The 20,843-nt window shown below is 42.8% G+C and overlaps 1 protein-coding gene across 1 annotated transcript; it reads left to right on the forward strand.

The window, feature by feature from the left end:
* Window positions 1–4,774: 4,774 nt before the first annotated feature.
* Window positions 4,775–10,631, forward strand: LOC127345149 (uncharacterized). The gene is made up of 10 exons (XM_051371584.2): window positions 4,775–4,840; window positions 5,281–5,352; window positions 6,915–7,121; window positions 7,223–7,453; window positions 7,583–7,729; window positions 8,177–8,410; window positions 8,487–8,982; window positions 9,291–9,710; window positions 9,978–10,334; window positions 10,422–10,631. Exons 3-7 carry the CDS (start codon window positions 6,923–6,925, stop codon window positions 8,666–8,668), a joined length of 993 nt encoding a protein of 330 aa, XP_051227544.1. The 5' UTR covers window positions 4,775–4,840; window positions 5,281–5,352; window positions 6,915–6,922; the 3' UTR covers window positions 8,669–8,982; window positions 9,291–9,710; window positions 9,978–10,334; window positions 10,422–10,631.
* The last annotated feature ends 10,212 nt before the right edge of the window (window positions 10,632–20,843 follow it).

The raw sequence follows: 20,843 nt of genomic DNA on the forward strand, positions 1-20,843 counted from the left end.
GGAACACCGATCGGCTTAAGGTCAGGAATAAAGTCAACACAAAACTCAATGACCTCCTCTGTTCCATAGCCCTTGGAGATGCTTCCTTCTGGCCTAGCACGGTTATGAACGTACTTCTTTAAGACTCCCATGAATCTCTCAAAGGGGAACATGTTGTGTAGAAATACATGACCGAGAACGCCAATCTCTTCGACCAGGTGAACTAGGAGATGTGTCATAATATTGAAGAAGGATGGTGGGAACACCAACTCGAAGCTGACTAGACATTGGACCACATCCTTCTGTAAATTTTGTAGAGTAAGTGGATTGATCACCTTCTGAGAAATTGCATTGAGGAACACACATAGCTTCACAATGGGTACTCGAACATTTTCCGGCAGAAGCCCCCTCAATGCAACCGGAAGTAATTGTGTCATAATCACGTGGCAGTCATGAGACTTTAGGTTTTGAAACTTTTTCTCTGACATGTTTATTATTCCCTTTATATTCGACGAGAAGCCAGACGGGACCTTGATGCTACTCAGGACTTCAAAAAAGATCTCCTTCTCCTCTTTCGTAAGAGCGTAGCTGGCAGGACCTTGATACTTCTCTGGATTCAGGTTGTTTCCTTCGTGGATATTTTGCTGGTCCTGTCGTGCATCCGGTGTATCTTTTGTCTTCCCATACACGCCCAAGAAGTTTAGCAGGTTCACGCAAAGATTTTTCGTCACGTGCATCACGTCGATTGTAGAGTGAACCTCTAAGAATTTCCAGTAGGGTAGCTCCCAAAATATCGACTTCTTCTTCCACATGGGTACGTGTCCATCAACATCATGCGGAACAGATTGTCCGCCAGGACCCTTTCCAAAGATCACTTTTAAATCCTTGACCATATCATATATAACTTCCCCAGTAGGGCGGGTAGGCTTCGTTCGGTTATCTGCCTCACCTCCGAAATGCTTTCCTCTCTTTCTTACGTGATGTTGTTTTGGAAGAAATCGACGATGCCCCAGGTACACATTCTTGTTTCCCAAATATATAGTGTCAGTCTCATCTAAACAGTGTGTGCATGCATTGTATCCCTTGTTTGTCTGCCCTGAAATGTTACTAAGAGCAGGCCAATCATTGATGGTTACAAACAACAACGCCCGTAGGTTAAATTCCTTTTGTTCGTGCTCATCCCACACAGGTACACCTTCGTCACGCCACAACTGTAAGAGTTCTTCAACCAATGGCCTCAGGTACACATCAATATCGTTGCCGGGTTGCCTCGGGCCCTGGATGAGCACTGGCATCATAATGAACTTCCGCTTCATGCACAACCAAGGAGGAAGGTTATAGATACATAGAGTCACTGGCCAGGTGCTATGACTGGAGCTCTGCTCACCGAAAGGATTAAAGCCATCTGTACTTAGACCAAATCTTAAGTTCCTTGCGTCATCTGAAAATGACTTGAACTCTCTGTCGATTTTTCTCCACTGCGACCCGTCAGCGGGGTGCCTCAGCATCACATCTTTCTTACGGTCATCTTTGTGCCATCGCAACAACTTGGCATGCTCTTTGTTTTGGAACAAACATTTCAACCGTGGTATTATAGGAGCATACCACATCACCTTCGCTGGAACCCTCTTCCTGGGGTTGGACTCGCCCTCAACATCGCCAGGGTCATCTCGCCTGATCTTATACCTCAATGCACTACATACCGGGCATGCATTCAAATTCTCGTACTCCCCGCGGTAGAGGATGCAGTCATTGATGCATGCATGTATCTTCTGCACCTCTAATCCTAGAGGGCAGACAACCTTCTTTGCTTCGTACGTACTAGAGGGCAATACGTTCTCTCCTGGAAGCATCTTCTTTATTATTTTCAGCAACTTTTCAAACCCCTTGTCAGAAGTACCATTCTCTGCCTTCCATTGCAGCAATTCCAGCGTGGTACCCAGCTTTTTCTGGCCATCTTTGCAATTTGGGTACAACAGTGTCTTGTGATCCTCTAACATTTTCTCCAACTTCAATCTCTCCTTTTCACTTCCGCAGCTTATCTTCGCATCAAGAATGGCCCGACCCAAATCGTCATCGGGGTCATCAAAAATCGGCTCATCAAAAATGGGCTCTTCTTCAGCTTCGTCTTCCCCCATTCTACTATCACCGTCTTCAGTGAACATAGGATAGTTGTCACTATCCTCTTCTTCTTCGTTGTCTTCCAATATAACCCCTCTTTCTCCGTGCTTGGTCCAACAATTATAGCTGGGCATGAAACTGTTCTGCAGCAGGTGGACGTGAATGGTCTTGGAGGTAGAGTAATCCATCGTATTCTTACAGGAACTACATGGACAATAGATGAAACCATTCGACTGCCTATTTGCCTCAGCCACGTTGAGAAAATAATGCATGCCATTAATGAAGTCGGGATGGCACCGGTCACCGTACATCCATTGTCGACTCATCTGCATTTTATATGTATATCAAAAATCATTAATTACACAACATCATGGATATATGAGTGAACAACTTAATTAATATTCAAGTTCATCACATAAAACTAAGTTTTTTTATAAAAAAGAAGAGGCTCACCGAGGTTGTATGGTGCCGGCTAGGGGACTATTGTTGGCGATCAGCAGCGGTGAGGAAGGGGATGATACTAATTAAAACCTACAAAATATACCATAATTTCAGCTCAAATTGCATATAAAAAAAATAAAATCCCTAACTTAGGCATTTCATCGAACAACTTGCTAGCACTAGAAAAATAGTACGAGTTAAAACTACCAAAGAAATGAGCTAAATTAGGAACGCCGGAAGGAAGGATGATATTGCTAACCCTTAGATAGATGGGTGCCGTTAATCTTGTTAAAATGGTGGAGAAAAATGAAGATTATTGGAGTGTGAGAGGTGGAGAAAAATTTAGAGTGTGAGGAAGAAGAGAAAAATGAGAGCCAGGGGGCTCGGGAAGGGTCTGGGCGATTTGAGGGGGTAGCCTGGCCCCACACGGGTCTGAAGTGCGGGTTGAAGACCTTTCGTACCGGTTCCTAACATGAACCGGTACGAAAGCTCGTAAACGAACCGGTACTGATGCTCCTCGCCCGTCAGAGCGCTCGAACCGGTACAAATGTTACCTTTAATACCGGTTCGTAACTCAACCGGTATTAATGTCTAAAACGGTTGCCCCTTTTTCCACTAGTGGGGGTGAATCACTACCGAATAAAATAAATCTCAAGTTACCACGAACAATCCCATCATATTCTTGCTTTCTTATATCCTCCCCGCAAGATATTTTCTTTCTCCTTTCTAAAAATTTTAAAAGCTACCCGTTCCATTTTTAGAATGTCGTTTTCTTAAATTTGGAAGGATCCTCACTTTGGTTAAGGTTCCCTCTCGTAACGAACGATGACGCATTAACCGATCATGCAATTTTTCTCACAACATCACAATGATTTGTGTGTTTGCAGCAAACAATATATTTGATACAATAGTTGTGACCATTACCTCCTTTGATGACAACATGATCTGCTACGCCGCTATCCTTGCTCCGCTAGAAAACTATGATCCTCTAACCTCTCACACTGAATCATACATACAAATATGACTATGGAACAATCAAGATTTGCATCATGCTCTCTTACTCCACACCCACTCCTTCATGGCTTGATTAGCTTGATGCTTTGATGTCTTTGTCCTTGTGCTCAACATATATCACTTAAACATTTGATAATGTAACGACTGAGATCTTCTTCATATCTGGTTTATCTATAAGTTGTATCGGTAAGCATTGTAGTTTATGTGCATTTCAAAAAAAAAATGAGAGTGTATTTAATTTTATAATCCCGTCGGTGACTTCAGAGGCTGATTAGGGCATTTGTTAATGCACATCCTTTTTTTAATTCTACTACTTACCAAGATATTTTGATAAAGTTTTGAATTTCTAGCGAAAAGATTCTCGTTGCAACGTAAAAAAAAACATATGGTACTTTCCATGAATGAAATGTATTAGTATCTATTTATCGGGCTAATTTAAGTTTTGAACTACATGTACATAAATATGTGTCCCAATCTAAATTTGGGAGATTTGGCGTCCTAAATCCAATACTTAGGGGTTTGTACTCCGTACTTGTTTCAAGTTCGGTCCTTTGGCTCGAGGAGGGGGCTGGACCCAATATACAAGCGAGTTTCCAGTGACCCCGATCGTCCCCCGGCGGTCTCAAAGTGGAAGTGCTCGCCAAGGGATTCAATCGAATTGGGGAAACCAGGTGGGTTTGTCTTCCTCCCAGATGTGGAACACCAGACTACCCTCCGCTTCTCCCTCTGTCTCTCTGCGAGGATACCCTTCTAATTGCTAGTTTACATACAGTTGCCTTAGGGCCGGTAAATCCCACACTTCGCCTGCTTTCGTCCCGTCTTACCACCCATCCTTACTCGACGGATTCGCTGGAACATGCATTGGGTTTCATAGGTTCTCTTACCTGAGCATCATGTGAGAAAAAAGAAGCCCTTTTCGGCACTCACCATCACAATTGCTAAGCTACGATTTTTCTGGCAGATTCTGTTAACTACACGGGTATCTGATAGCCTTGTATGATTCATAGGATGGTGCGGCGTCAACGCAAATCGCAACAGATCCGCGCTGCCTCCCTGCTTAATGTGAAGAAGGAGGAGGATTAACATCACGGCCAGCTAAAGCCTGCCGATGTTTCTGGACGTGAGTCCATACCTTGTGTGCACTCTTCGTTTGCAACCTAGTCGTAATTATTTTTGGCATGTCTGAACATTATTTTTTTGGCATCGCGTACAGTTCGGCATGCACTCTCTGATGCGAAGGTAAAGTTGGAGATCGATGATGACAATAGAAAACCTAACTTGGACGGTGAGTGATTGAGTAAACTCACTCTTCCCTATCCTCATACATTACTTTCTCTGCCTTGACTCTGCATATAGAGCTCTTGTTATTTTAAAATACTCCCTCCGTCTCATAAAAGGATGTCTTAAATTTGTCTAAATTTGGATGTCTTAGTATGCAGATACATCCAAATTTAGACAAATCTAAGACATCTTCTATGGGACGGAGGGAGTACTAAACATATGTAATTCCCTTGATTTGTAATTTTTCTTTCATGAAATGTGTGGTATCTGGTTCGGCAGGGTATGGACGAGTGTTATAATCTATAACCTTCCTTTCCTCTAGAAGAAAATGTATTTTACATGCATTACCATAAGCTTGCTATTTGCTATTGCCAGTAGTCCCTAGTTCAATGAAATGATTCTATACTGCTACCATGTCTGAACATTTTGTGGCATCGCGTACAGTTCGGCATGCACTCTCTGGTGTAAAGGTAAAGTTGGAGATCGATGATGACCATAGGAAGCCTAACTTGCACGGTGAGTGAACACACTCTTCCCTAACCTGCAGCCCACTCCTTGTACATTACTTCTCTGCCTTGACTTTGCATATAGATCTGCCTGACCAACGTTTCCATCCACCACGATATTTGTTGGATATCTGGATGCCAACAATGTATATTTCTGATGTTCCCAATCAAAGTTATCACTATATATATAAGCTTGCTATTGCCAGTAGTCCCTAGCCCTATTGTAAGTATCAACCTATCTGTTGCAAGTACCTATTCAATGGATGATTCTGTATATTCATACGAGTGTGTTGTTGGTAGATCTATTAGCTGAACTTGGGTCGCATGATGTAGTCATTCAAGCACAGTACTAATATGGCAGGCATATTAGCTCATTTATCAGATGAATTGTCGGGATGCAGATGACTCCGTGGTTCTCTTTCCTCACTGCGGCAACATCAAATTTTTTTTTTTCGAATGGTCACCGGGGGGGAGAGGTTCCCCACCTGAATATATTTGAAAAAAAGGGGCAAACCCCAGATGGTTTACAGCAGAGAGATAGAGGGGTAGAGAGGTGGAGTTACATAAGGGGAAGAGGGTAGCCTAACAAAATCAGGTACCGCCTAGGCAAACATGCCAGGCATCGATATGAGGGCGCTGTGAATCCGGAAACCGTCCACGCCACATGGTCGCATCATCCCGGCACAGCTTTAGGAGCAGGGGAAGGGAGGGCGCCTCGCCCCTGAACACCGCCGCGTTCCGCTGCTTCCAAAGTTGCCAGCAGCAGAGCAAGGCAAAGGCCGGCGCCGTTTCCATGGAGATCGACGACGGCATGGGAAGGAGGTGGAGGTCCCTGACGTGGAAATCTCGCTGCACCTCGACGCCAATCGTCGACCAGAAGCGGGCAGCAACAGGACAGTGGAGTGTCATGTGGCTGGCGGTCTCGAGGGTGGCGTCACACAGGGGGCAGCCAGCCCCGGCCGCGTCCACAATGGTCTTCCGAAGAAGCGTGTCGCGAGTCTGGACACGCGACAAGGTGAGCAGCCATCCGAAGAACCTGACTCGAGATGGCGCGTGGCATCTCCAGATAAACCCCGCGTTGGCGGAGCTAACCCCGCCAAAGTTGCATAGTCTGTAGAGAGCGCCGGTGACCAGCTTGTTCCGGGGCCCGGAGCAGCGGGTGAGAGAGCGCCGATCAGCCCCATCGCCCAGCGCCACCTCGTCGAGAGCGGCCCGGAGTGAGTCCAGCTCCCTTGCTCCAACCCGCGAGAGGCGCGGAGCCAGGATACTGTCAATCCCACCAGCCAGAGCCTGAGCGACTGTCGCCTCGGGCGAAGTAGTATGCGAGTAGAGCGCCGCAGCGGAGATCGACAGCGGCCCACCAGGAAGCCAGTCATCGTGCCAGAAGGAGGTGCGGCCACCGTCCCCGATCTCTACCCGAGTGAGGCAGCGGTAGAGGGGCATGAGCCTGCGTAGCGCCGCCCAATGCCCACCCGAGGAGGTTGCCGGGCCAGCGACGATGGATCCGTCGCCAATCTCAGTCCAGCGCCAAGCAGCCCAGGGGGAATCCGCCTGAATAAAATAAATTTGCAGGGTGCAAAATGGTGCATGGCCAGAAGAAGCCAGGGAGGAGAGGCCGTCGGGTCAAGTATGGGAAGGACAGTCGCTATGCATACATCATGTCAATAGCACATCGAATGAAGTTGTCCCCTAACAGTTTGGTATCAGGAGTTGAAGGAAGGTTATTCCATAATGTATTTGACCACCTGATTGATGCAATCGTATCATCTCACACTGATGGTATGTGCTAAATATGTATTTTCTCATCAAAATTACACTGCACTTGTGAAAACATGCTACCACGTTTGTACCTAACATTTATTTGTGTACCTCCAAATTAGGGAGCGGTGAAAAGGCTATAGAAGTCGACATTGGCTTAGATGAATGCAATTCTCTAGTGCCTCTTGTCAATCGAGAATGCCTCCTAAAGAAAATCTTGACACTCCTGCTCTGCATGTCACGCCGGCGCCATTATAATCCACCACCTGAAAGTGAAATTGTGTACTATAGAGAACTTAAGGGACATATCAGATGTGTAATTGCATACCATGAAGCGAAGGGGAGATCAGAAGGTAATCCAATGCAATCTTTAACTGTTGAATGTTGCAAGCCATGTGAACTTATTGAGGATGTATTGTGATGGTGTTTCTGTTTCTTTTGTTTTGACATGTTTTGTGGATTTTGGCGTTGTTCCTTCACAGATGTCCACTGGGAATATTCAAAGGATCCATCAGGTTATCATAGTTTGTCATGCTCGCAAACAATATCAGCTGTCGAGGAGCTTATAGAGTTGACAGGTTCCCTTAGAAAGGCAAACCTGCAGTTTCGGGAGTTAAGTCAGAACAATGGTAAGTGACGTTCGTGTTTTACCCGGTGCCAACTATTCTTCAGTTTGCATGTTAGGGATAGTAATGCTTGACTTGTTAACGGATGGGATGGTCTCTCGGTACAGTTCAAATTGTTATGGCATCATTACGACACTTGCCATCATACTTATATAGTATTGTTGAATTTTACTCTATCCCCTCCTCTTGCACAGCTTTCTGACTGTCTGGCTTTTACTTAACAAAAACATCTTTCCCTCTTTCCTGTAATGATAATATTCGTTCAGTCTGAATATTACTTTGCTTGGGGATATTCGCTGTACCTAAATCCCTATTTTGGCCGATCCAAGAAGTTTATAGAATGCCTCTTATTTTCTCTCACTGACATCAGTGCAAGTGGCATGTATCTTTTATATTGTAGTTCCTATTACTATTGTTCTCAAGTCCTCTGTGCAAACTCTTTCCTTGCAGTTTCAGTTTTAGCACCTGCTATTGCTATGCATGTGAGGATGGATTTCAAATCTCTGCTAGAACCAGATTGGAGTGTTGAAAGGACCAACGCGTTCTACTACAGCAAGTTGATTTTGGTTCTGCATGATCTTAAATGTTCAGGCCTGGTAGGTCTGTCTCCTGAGAGCAATGAGAAGAAATCAATTAATACTTTACTGGATTATATGACATCTAGCCATTTACGTGTAAAGAAAGGTGAGTGCTAATAACTTGTCCTGAACCATTACGCTGCTGAGAACTTTCTACCCATTTTAAAGTGGTATTCTTGCAGAATATGAGGTGTGTGACTCCTCTGTATGCAAACCAGTTGGTGCTACTACTCGGAAGCGAGGATGGAGATCATCTTCTCTGTTCTGGGTCCTCTGCTGGAGGCTCGGGGCAGGTCTTCCGTCCACGGTGTGCTTGCGGCTCTTCGGAGCTTCGACGCATCTTCCCTCTTGCTGGCGTTCGTGATGGCGGCGCCGGAGTTCGAAGATCTGGATGAAGGTGATGGCGTTGACCAAGTTGGTGTTGCTCATCGTGCGGGATGGAGGCATAGCGCCGAGGACCGTCGACTTCCTTGCTGCCTGAGGGCTCTTCCCAGTCCAACGTTTGTCGGAGGAGTGGCCGCGGGATTCGCCGGCGGAGCGTGCCGTGCGAGCAGGAGGACATCAGAGCTCAGAAGGACTTATTTGTATTTTTTCTTTGTTTCTGGGTTTATCTGTAAGATGCTTGGTTAATGAAATCGGCTTTATCTGCGCAAAAAAAAAGGAAGCGAGGAATAACAGGTACTTTAAAATTGGATTGCTGTCTGGTACTACCTCCGTTCTTTTTTAATCGACGCGCGCACATGCATACATGTTTAATTAGCTAGCTTTACTCTGCGTTCGACTATATCTGGACAGAGAGAGTACATTTTATCCATGCTTTACTGATTTTCAAACTTATATCTCGCTTTTTCTAAATGAGTTATATATTGTGTTACAAACTGGGTTTCTCATACATTTTGGATGACATCACAAATAAACATTGTTACAATTGATTCAGTATTTTACATGAAGAAAGTATATTGTCTAACTGCAATGTGTTTTATCAGATATATTGATGGACGATGGCGACGATGATTTTTACCCAATGGGTCCACTGATATTTACAGCTGGCTTTTTTGATGGGAGATTGGTAGAATATATGACGCAGCTGAGGAGATCCTGCTTGGTCTTGATGCTACACATTATGGACAAACTGGAACCTTACTGTCACCCTGTGAACTTATTTCCTGTGGACGATAATATTATGCTTGAATGGTTGAAGCAAGTGAAGTTCAATAGAGCAAGAAATTCTGCAAATGACGTTCATCGTTCTGTTTTACTTGCGCACTATGCTGCTTCACTTATTCAAGGAATCTCTTCTAGCGTGGAAGGTGCATGTGCAGAGTTGACTGATATGTTGCGAAGGCAGCAGCATTACTATGAATTTGCACCTCAGGCTCTTCTAGTGTTGCTGCTTTTAGATTCCAGTAAGTTCATTCTAGCTTAACACCACGGATAAGTAGCGCTTGATGAGACACTTTATACAAGCAGTTTGCATGCCTTCCTGTCCAGATTGGCCGATCTACTTTGCAGCTTGGGAGTGACCTTGGACGAGATATTTACTGAATATAGTTATTAATCAGTTAATTAATTGCAAGACTCGATTGAGGCAGAGGCCGGGGCCATGCTACCATTTCAAAAAAAATTTTTTTGCAAGACTAGTTAATGACCGCCAATGCTTATTTTTCCACCAGGTGCATTTAGAAACACAGGAGAGATGATGGCCGGACTGCAAGATCATGAAGCTCCGAACTCAGATTGCAGTACTTCTCGTCAATGTGGTGCGACTCCTGTGAACTGCCACAGTGGCGCCGAGTCGAGCGGCAATGGAGTGAAGTGTGGAGATAGTGACACAGACAATGTGAAGATTCTCGCAACCATCTTCCAAGTCCTGAAGGACATTGGAACATCAGATGCACTTGGCGCACCGTCCCCTAGTGAGGTGATAATACTAGACCAGATTATGGAGCATGTCTCCTTGTGTGTCGATGGCTTTCTGTCAACCAAGGCGTATCAAAAGGAAAGAGACCTGAGAAGGTGCCGCTGTGTGGGTAAGCATATCACCGCTGCCTGTCCCACATTAGCCTTCTTATTATCTTGAGCACATTAATTGAATATGATGCTTTGTGTTGTTGCAGGTTCAGAGCTGTTTCGTCTTAGAGCCAGCGGAGTTCCCAAACATTTGTATTATGGGTGTGTGTTCGGGGCGGAAGTCATGTCTGAGCGGTTAAAACAACTCCAAGAGGGCTTCAATCTTTTGATCCAGGCATTGCAGAAAGTGGAGGTTATCTAGAGGACTTGCAGAAACTAGAGCCAGCCTATCTGGGCCCACGCGGCCAGCCTTGGTGGCGATATGTCGATGTTCTTTTATAACATCATGTCAAGTCGATGGACCGTAAGTCCAGTCGAAGTTTTTTTTTATTTATCGAAGGAAACTGAGGGATCAGATCAGTTAGCTCATTCGACGGTAGTAATCGCAAATATATTTGTTAAGTCGTACGCAAGTTTGTAATGGCGACATCCCCGAGTAAACGAGGGAACCATGCGGTTTTTCGGCTCTGTAACGCGGTGCACAGGCGTGAGCCTTTCATTTGATGTATTGTTTCCACCGATCGCAACACTCGCATGTTCCATGAGGTTTGATGGAAATAGTTTTATATGAAGATTCTTGTCAATTGCAGCACTCGCATGTTCCCTGAGGCTTTTGACAAAGAACCGTAATGTATCTTGCAGCCCCCGAGTATTGTCGGATGGCTGTGCTTTGTTGATAACCAGAGCTCCCGATGGGAGTAATAGTAATCGATAGTTGTTTTTCATCGAACTTAGCACTCGCATATTCCCTGAGGTTCTTCAACGAAAATTGTAATAAGCCTTGTCTTCCCTGAGTATTGCCGAGTAGATCCTGACGTGTTGATAACCAGAGCTCCCGATGGGAGTAATAGTAGCCGATAATTCTGAAGATCTCCCGAACACTTTGTCCAGGTAACAATAAATATTTAGACTAAACTAGAAGATTTTATTCATGATATGCAACTGGGGTATACATTATTCCAACACTTGGCTATGAAGCCCTATTGTAAATTGAAGAAGAAAAAGTAAGCAGTCGAGGCTTTAAACATAAAAACGTCGCAATTGTGCAACGTTCCATGGGTTAACTTCTACTTGTCCTGTTGAAGTATTCTTGATGCGATAGGCTCCTCCTGGAATGACTTCAGTAGTAATGTATGGTCCTTCCCATGGAGATTAAAGCTTCAGATATCCCTTCTGCCTTACGCGTAGTACTAGATCGCCTACGTCAAGCTTCGAGTGCGCGCCCGTCGGGTGTGATAGTTTCGTATCGCCTGCTGATAAACTACTGTTCTTGCTAGAGCGAGATCTCGAGCTTCACCAACAAGGTCCACAACATCTTGTAGCGCCCTGACAGAGGCTTTCTCATTATATGCAACGACACACGGTGCTTCAAAGCGAACGTCGGCAGGTAGAACGGCTTCGGCTCCATGTACGAGGAAGAAAGGAGTGTACTGCGTGGACCTATAGGGCGTAGTCCTCAGGCTCCAAATTACTGACGGTAGTTCTTCGACCCATGCTGCGGCTGCACTTGTGAGACGTTTCTTAATCCCATCACAGATTAAACCATTGATTCTCTCTACCTGCCCATTGGTTTGGGGGTGTAAAACCGAAGCAAAGTTGAACTTGATGCCATTGTCTTCACAGAATTCATAAAATTCCCTGGAAGCGAAGTTGCTTCCATTATCTGTGATGATGTTGTGTGGTACACCGAAGCGGCAGGTGACCCCCTTAAAGAATTTGAGTGTCATTGTAGTTGTTTGATTGGTTACTCGTATAGCCTCAATCCATTTAGTAAATTTGTCCACTGCCACCAATAGATAAGTATGGCCTCCTTGTGATGACTTCGGCATTGGTCCATGTAGGGATTCGTTGCATAGAAAACAAAAATTTTCCTACCGCGAGAACGCAATCCAAGCCAAGATGCAATCTAGAAGACGGGAGCAACGAGGGGATGATCGAGTCTCACCCTTGAAGATTTCCAAAGCCTACAAGAGTAGGCTCTTGTTGCTGCGGTAGACGTTCACTTGCCGCTTGCAAAAGCGCGTAGAAGATCTTGATCACGGTGCCACAATCGGGCAGCACCTCCGTACTCGGTCACACGTTCGGTGTTGATGAACACGACGTACTTCTCCCCGTTCCAGCGGGCAGCGGAAGTAGTAGCTCCTCCTTGAATCCGGTAGCACGACGGCGTGGTGGCGGTGACGATGGAGAACTCCGGCGGAGCTTCGCTAAGCTATGCGGGAGAGGTGGAGGAGAGGGGGGCGGCTAGGGTTTGGGAGAGGGGTGGCCGGCCACTATGGGGTGCGGCCTCCTTGAGGGCTTGTGGTGGCCGGCCCCCTACCCTATGCCCCTCATTATATAGGTGGATCCCCAAGTGTTGGACTACAAGTCTTCGAATAAGACCCCAACACAAGAACCTTCCATGTAGTAGGGAAACCTACCCAAGGTGGAACTCCCACCACAAGTGGGATTCCCCCCTTCCATGTGGGAGGGGTGGCCGGCCCCCTTGGTGGAGTCCACCTTGGACTCCACCCTCTAGGGTTGGCCGGCCATGGGGAGGTGGAGTCCCTCCGGGACTCCTCCTTCCTTAGTGATTTCTTCCGGACTTTTCTAGAAACTTCTAGAACCTTCCATAAATGCACTGGATCATTTCCAAACTTGGAATATGACTTCCTATATATGAATCTTATTCTCCGGACCATTCCGGAACTCCTCGTGATGTCCGGGATCTCATCCGGGACTTCGAACAATACTTCGAACTCCATTCCATATTCAAGTTCTACCATTTCAACATCAAACCTTAAGTGTGTCACCCTACGGTTCGCGAACTATGTGGACATGGTTGAGTACTCTCTCCGACCAATAACCAATAGCGAGATCTAGAGATCCATAATGGCTCCCACATATTCAACGATGACTTTGTGATCGAATGAACCATTCACATACTATACCAATTCCCTTTGTCACGCGATATTTTACTTGTCCGAGGTTTGATCATCGGTATCACTCTATACCTTGTTCAACCTCGTCTCCTGACAAGTACTCTTTACTCGTACCTTGGTATGTGGTCTCTTATGAACTTATTCATATGCTTGCAAGATATTAGACGACATTCCACCGAGAGGGCTCAGAGTATATCTATCCGTCATCGGGATGGACAAATCCCACTGTTGATCCATATGCCTCAACTCATACTTTCCGGATACTTAATCCCACCTTTATAACCACCCATTTACGCAGTGGCGTTTGATGTAATCAAAGTACCTTTCCGGTATAAGTGATTTATATGATCTCATGGTCATAAGGACTAGGTAACTATGTATCGAAAGCTTATAGCAAATAACTTAATGACGTGATCTTATGCTACGCTTAATTGGGTGTGTCCATTACATCATTCATATAATGACATAACCTTGTTATTAATAACATCCAATGTTCATGATCACGAAACCATGATCATCTATTAATCAACAAGCTAGTTATACAAGAGGCTTACTAGGGACTCCTTGTTGTTCACATAACACACATGTATCAATGTTTCTGTTAATACAATTATAGCATGGTATGTAAACATTATCATAAACATAAAGATATATTATAATAACCATTTTATTATTGCCTCTTGGGCATATCTCCAACAGTCTCCCACTTGCACTAGAGTCAATAATCTAGTTTACATTTGTAAAGATATAACACCTTGGCCTTCTGGTGCTTTATCTTGTTTTGCTCACGGGAGAGGTTTTAGTCAACGGATCTGACACGCTCAGAAACGTATGTATTTTGTAATTCATTTGCGTCTCAACGCATCACTCATTTCCAAATGAGTCGGTATTAAATATGTTTGGTCTTCTGGTGGAACCTTAATTCCGCGGTCTGAAATATGTCACTAATATTGTCACACACAATATAGCTTCAAAGTTCTGACTCCGTCGGAACTACACCAAGTTCTCAAAGAACCTCTTGACTTTAACATCCTTTGTCATTGTCAAAACAATGACATACTCTGCCTTCTTTGTAGAATCCGTCACAATATTTAGAACTCTTCTAAATCTAGCATAGACAACTTCTAGCTCATTGTGCTACCTTTTAAACAACACTTAGTCTAATTTGAGATTGAAATTTTATTTTCATATGTGACAAAACAAATATCGGTGCAACACCTTACAGCGATTTGTTTGTCATTGTCCATACAAAACTATATATATATATATATCCTTGGTTCTTCTTAAGTACTCAAGAATATTCTTACTGTTTTTCAATGATCATCACATGAATCATTCTGGTACATGCTCATAACATTTTTAAGAGCACATGACATCTGATTGTGTACATATTATTTGTGATCTATAATCACTCATGTGTTTTTACTCATTGAGTGTCAGATACACTCAAGTCTTGTTAAAACTTCACATGACAAGAACATTTTCTTTAATATTTCTATATTGAACTACTTCAATATCCATTCTATGTACTTTGACTTAAAATTATTATGTGTTTCAAACTATCTTCATAGATCTTGACACTAAATTTGTTTCAGTCCATATCCTTTCATTGAAGTTAATTTCTCAATGAAACTTTTTAATCAAGTATATAATTACATCATTTATAACCAACTATATGTCATCTACATAAAGTATTATAAATATGTCTCAGCGCTCCCACTTTGCAAATGCAAGTCTCTTCATCGTTTCTGATGAAATCAAAAACTCTTTGACTATTTCATCTGGTGAAGATTCCAACTCCATGATACTCACTTCATCCAATTGAAGTTTGTATACCTATTTAGTATTCCACGGACTAGCAAAAACAATTGGTTGTATCTTGTATACACCTTTTAATACACACTTCTGTTAAGTAATGTATTTTACCATCCTACTAGCATATCTCATAAGAGAAATATGTAGCGATTACTAGAATAATCCACATAGACTATAATCATTGCGACGGAAGATCTAATCTTATCGTAGTCAATTCTTTGAACTTTGTCGTAAACAACTTTTCGACAAGTCAAGCTTCATCAATTTTATAGATCCATTTACTTTCAATAAGTATTCATCTATCTTGGATTTCATGGCGTATAGCCATTTTAACGGAGTCAGGGCCCATCATAACTTCTTTGTTTGTAGTTGGTTTATCATTGTTCAAAATCAATCCTTTGTCCACAAATCATTTATTTGATCACAAAGTAAACCATACCTACAAGGTTCAATAAGTACTTCGATCTCCATGGATAAAACACTTTGTAGTCATGTAAGCCATGATCGTCGTGGCCGCTTCAGGAGTCAATTTCCGATGCTGCGCTACTCTGATCATTATGCTTAGGTTCATAAACCTTATCAAGTTCTATTGTCCTCCCACTCAAATACTTCGCTAGAAAACAATTTCTTGGAAATAAATAAGAAACATCGACAAACACTTTTGTCTTTGTATCCATAGTGGAAAGAATTCCCAATCAATTCTTTAGGATAACCAACAAAGATATTTATCCGTTTTTGGTTGTAAACTCTTAGACCAAAATTTAAAGAAAGGACTATTAGGGTTTATACCCATGCCATAACTTGTATGGTGTCATTTCAACGGATCATGATGATGCTCTATTTAATGTAAAAGCGGTAGTCACTAAAGCATAATCCACAAAAATATAATGGCATCAATATTTTATCTCATCATTGATCCAACAAGGTTTGGATACATCTCTCGGATACTCCATCATTACTATGATACTCCAAGAAACGTGAGTTGTAGAACAATTTCATAACTCTCTTAGATGTTCGCTAAAACTCGTAATTCAAATATTTCCACCATGATCCAATCATAGATATTTGACTTTTCTATTACGATGATTTCCACTTCATGCTGAAATTTATTTGAATCTATTCAAATGTTTCAAACTTCTTCCTTATCGAATATATCCACATATATATACTCAATTCATTGTTGGAAGTTTTCATGAAGTAGATGAATGTCCCGCACACAACTATGCCCAGTGAACCATATACATCATTATGTATGTTTCTACTAAGTTAGTTGCCCGTTCAAATCTTGGCCTATGAACGGTACTTAAGTCATTCTTTTAGAAGAGATTTGCAAGCGCCAAATGATTCAAAAATCAAATGACTCCAATAATCCATTTGCATGGAGTTTCTTCATACGTTCCTTTCCAACATGACCTAAATGGCGGTTTCCACAAATAAGTGGAATTCAAATCATTTGCCTTATGGCATTTTAGCGTCAGTGTTATGTATGTGTGTTTCACCATTAAGATTTATAATAACTTATCCATCGTACATGGAGTAATGTCATAATTTGAACAACTCATTGTTTTTATTTGACAAGAGCAAAATAACAATTATTAAGTTCTTTATTATAAATTCTAAGGGCTAGATAGAATGCCAACGATGAACATAATAACACTTTATTTTTGTTCCAGACGTGTATTCCTATCATATTCCTTGTCAGTCACTTAGGCCATTGTAATCTTGTATTGCGTTGTTTTGTATGACACTTCATACCAACCAATATAGTACTAATACCCAAGAATTTCATAGTGTGACCTAACTAGGAATACAACCATAACATGTATATCATTTATATACACCTGAGCTAGACTTTCTAGTCTTTTCTTTCTTTCTGCCAATGATCTTTTGTAGTTTCTCTTTTAGCTTTCCTCGTTATTCAGAAAAACACTTCATCTTTAATAACTTCAAAGTTTGTTGGTCAAATACCAATAACCTTGAGGTTCTTACTTTGAAGTTGATCATCATATGACAAGTGTTCTAGATTTCACTATTAGTAACTTTGTAATATGATGAACAATTTCACTCATAATTTTATCCATCAATTCATGATGACTTTCTGAGACCATGTCTGTACATGCTAGGCTCATAAAGTTTAACCTTAGTATTCGCATGTGCAAATCTGGCTTGCACCCGTTGTAAGCACACGTAGAATCTATAACACCCAATCATCACGTGATGCTTCGAAACAACGAGTCTTAGCAACGGTGCATACTAAGGACAATCACTTCATGGATATGCGAATATTGTTAGTGCCCCAATAGTTGGAGGATTGGGACGCCTTGCGTCTTCAACCTTCGTACATTCCCATAAAACTTATGAGTTTATGTAGTCTCACCAAATTATATTCTATCATCTTGCAATAAGGTCTTTAGATATCACATATATCTCATACCTTGATTATTTCTGAAAACTAAATTTTCAGCTCCTTACTTTTCAATCAGATTTGAACTTCAAGTTTCACGGAGACAAGATAAGTTTAGGTACTAATTGAAACCATAGTTCTTTGAATCAACAATGTGAGGTTTACTAAAAGTTTGCAATAGGACTTAATCATTTCTTGATTCTTTAACAATACGGTACCAATCCGTAAAGTTTCTTGTCAGATTTTAACAGTATTTCTATCTCAATTACAAGACTAGCGCATGGTAGAAAACGGATGCCAATACTACAAAATTAATTCAAAATACTACTCAGACTATGTTCATGATAATTAGTTCATGTTTTAATCTAATTACTAATGAACTCCCACTTAATAAAACATCCCTCATAGTTGTTAAGTGGTATACGATCCACATCCACTACACCAAAACCGATCATCACGTGAGATGATGTAGCTTCAATGGTGAACATCAACATGTTGATCATATCATCCATATGACTCGTGTTTAACCTTTCGGTTTCCGTTGTCCCGAGGCCATGTCTGTACATGCTAGGCTCGTCAAGCAAACCCAAGTATTCCGCGTGTGCAACATGGCTTACACCCGTTGTATATGAACGTTGAATCTATCACATCCGATCATCACGAGATGCTTTGAAACGATGAACTTTGGCAACGGTGCATACGAGGGGAGAACACTTTATTATCTTGATATTAATGTGAGGGATCATCTTATAATGCTACCGTCGCGTTCTAAGCAAAATAAGATGCATAAAGGATTAACATCACATGCAATTCATATGTGATATGATATGGCCCTTTTGTCTTTGCGCCTTTGATCTTCATCTCCAAAGCACGGACATGATCTCCATCATCTTCGGGCATGATCTCCATCATCGTCGGCGTAGCGTCAAGGTCCATGGCGCCGTCTTCATGGTTGTTCACCTCATGTAGCAACTATTACAACTACTTTGAAATACTACTCAACATGAAATTTAAAGACAACCATAAGGCTCCTGCCGGTTGCCACAATACAATAATGATCATATCATACATATTCATCATCACATTATGGCCATATCACATCACCAAACCCTGCAAAAACAAGTTAGACGTCTCTAATTTGGTTTGCATATTTTATGTGGTTTAGGGTTTTCGAGAGAGATCTAATCTACCTACGAACATGAACCACAACGGTGATACTAGTGTTGTCAATAGAAGAGTAAATTCAATCTTCACTATAGTAGGAGAGACAGACACCTGCAAAGCCTCTTATGCAATACAAGTTGCATGTCGAACGAGGAACAAGTCTCATGAACGCGGTCATGTAAAGTTAGTCCGAGCCGCTTCATCCCACTATGCCACAAAGATGCAAAGTACTCAAACTAAAGACAACAAGAGCATCAACGCCCACAAAACCATTGTGTTCTACTCGTGCAACCATCTATGCATAGACACGGCTCTGATACCACTGTAGGGATTCGTTGCATAGAAAACAAAAATTTTCCTACCGCGAGAACGCAATCCAAGCCAAGATGCAACCTAGAAGACGGGAGCAACAAGGGGATGATCGAGTCTCACCCTTGAAGATTTCCAAAGTCTACAAGAGTAGGCTCTTGTTGCTGCGGTATACGTTCACTTGCCGCTTGCAAAAGCGCGTAGAAGATCTTGATCACGGTACCACAATCGGGCAGCACCTCCGTACTCGGTCACACGTTCGGTGTTGATGAAGACGACGTCCTTCTCCCCGTTCCAGCGGGCAGCGGAAGTAGTAGCTCCTCCTTGAATCCGGCAGCACGACGGCGTGGTGGCGGTGACGATGGAGAACTCCGGCGAAGCTTCGCTAAGCTATGCGGGAGAGGTGGAGGAGAGGGGGGCGGCTAGGGTTTGGGACAGGGGTGGCCGGCCACTATGGGGTGCGGCCTCCTTGAGGGCTTGTGGTGGCCGACCCCCTCCCCTATGCCCCTCATTATATAGGTGGATCCCCAAGTGTTGGACTACAAGTCTTCGAATAAGACCCCAACACAAGAACCTTCCATGTAGTAGGGAAACCTACCCAAGGTGGGACTCCCACCACAAGTGGGATTCCCCCTTCCATGTGGGAGGGGTGGCCGGCCCCCTTGGTGGAGTCCACCTTGGAATCCACCCTCTAGGGTTGGCCGGCCATGGGGAGGTGGAGTCCCTCCGGGACTCCTCCTTCCTTAGTGATTTCTTCTGGACTTTTCTAGAACCTTCTAGAACCTTCCATAAATGCACCGGATCATTTCCAAACTTGGAATATGACTTCCTATATATGAATCTTATTCTCCGGACCATTCTGGAACTCCTCGTGATGTCCGGGATCTCATCCGGGACTTCGAACAATACTTCGAACTCCATTCCATATTCAAGTTCTACCATTTCAACATCAAACCTTAAGTGTGTCACCCTACGGTTCGCGAACTATGTGGACATGGTTGAGTACTCTCTCCGACCAATAACCAATAGCGGGATCTGGAGATCCATAATGGCTCCCACATATTCAACGATGACTTTGTGATCGAATGAACCATTCACATACTATACCAATTCCCTTTGTCACGCGATATTTTACTTGTCCGAGGTTTGATCATCAGTATCACTCTATACGTTGTTCAACCTCGTCTCCTGACAAGTACTCTTTACTCGTACCGTGGTATGTGGTCTCTTATGAACTTATTCATATGCTTGCAAGACATTAGACGACATTCCACCGAGAGGGCCCAGAGTATATCTATCCGTCATTGGGATGGACAAATCCCACTGTTGATCCATATGCCTCAACTCATACTTTCCGGATACTTAATCCCACCTTTATAACCACCCATTTACGCAATGGAGTTTGATGTAATCAAAGTACCTTTCCGGTATAAGTGATTTATATGATCTCATGGTCATAAGGACTAGGTAACTATGTATCGAAAGCTTATAGAAAATAACTTAATGACGTGATCTTATGCTACGCTTAATTGGGTGTGTCCATTACATCATTCATATAATGACATAACCTTGTTATTAATAACATCCAATGTTCATGATCACGAAACCATGATCATCTATTAATCAACAAGCTAGTTATACAAGAGGCTTACTAGGGACTCCTTGTTGTTCACATAACACACATGTATCAATGTTTCTATTAATACAATTATAGCATGGTATGTAAACATTATCATAAATATAAAGATATATTATAATAACCATTTTATTATTGCCTCTTGGGCATATCTCCAACAGTCCAACCTGATTGAGTCCCCGCTGGGCAAAGGGCCATGCCAAAGGTATTGTCATAAGAT

Source organism: Lolium perenne, chromosome 3 (assembly GCF_019359855.2).
Source record: "Lolium perenne isolate Kyuss_39 chromosome 3, Kyuss_2.0, whole genome shotgun sequence".
NCBI classification, from domain to species: Eukaryota; Viridiplantae; Streptophyta; class Magnoliopsida; order Poales; family Poaceae; genus Lolium; species Lolium perenne.

Bases quoted from the DNA above. Each gene is read 5' to 3' on its own strand.
- LOC127345149 (XM_051371584.2), top strand. From the start codon at position 6,923: ATGGTGCATGGCCAGAAGAAGCCAGGGAGGAGAGGCCGTCGGGTCAAG. The intron at 7,122-7,222 runs GTATGTGCTAAA...CCTCCAAATTAG, and splicing joins CGTATCATCTCACACTGATG to GGAGCGGTGAAAAGGCTATA. The intron at 7,730-8,176 runs GTAAGTGACGTT...CTTTCCTTGCAG, and splicing joins GGAGTTAAGTCAGAACAATG to TTTCAGTTTTAGCACCTGCT.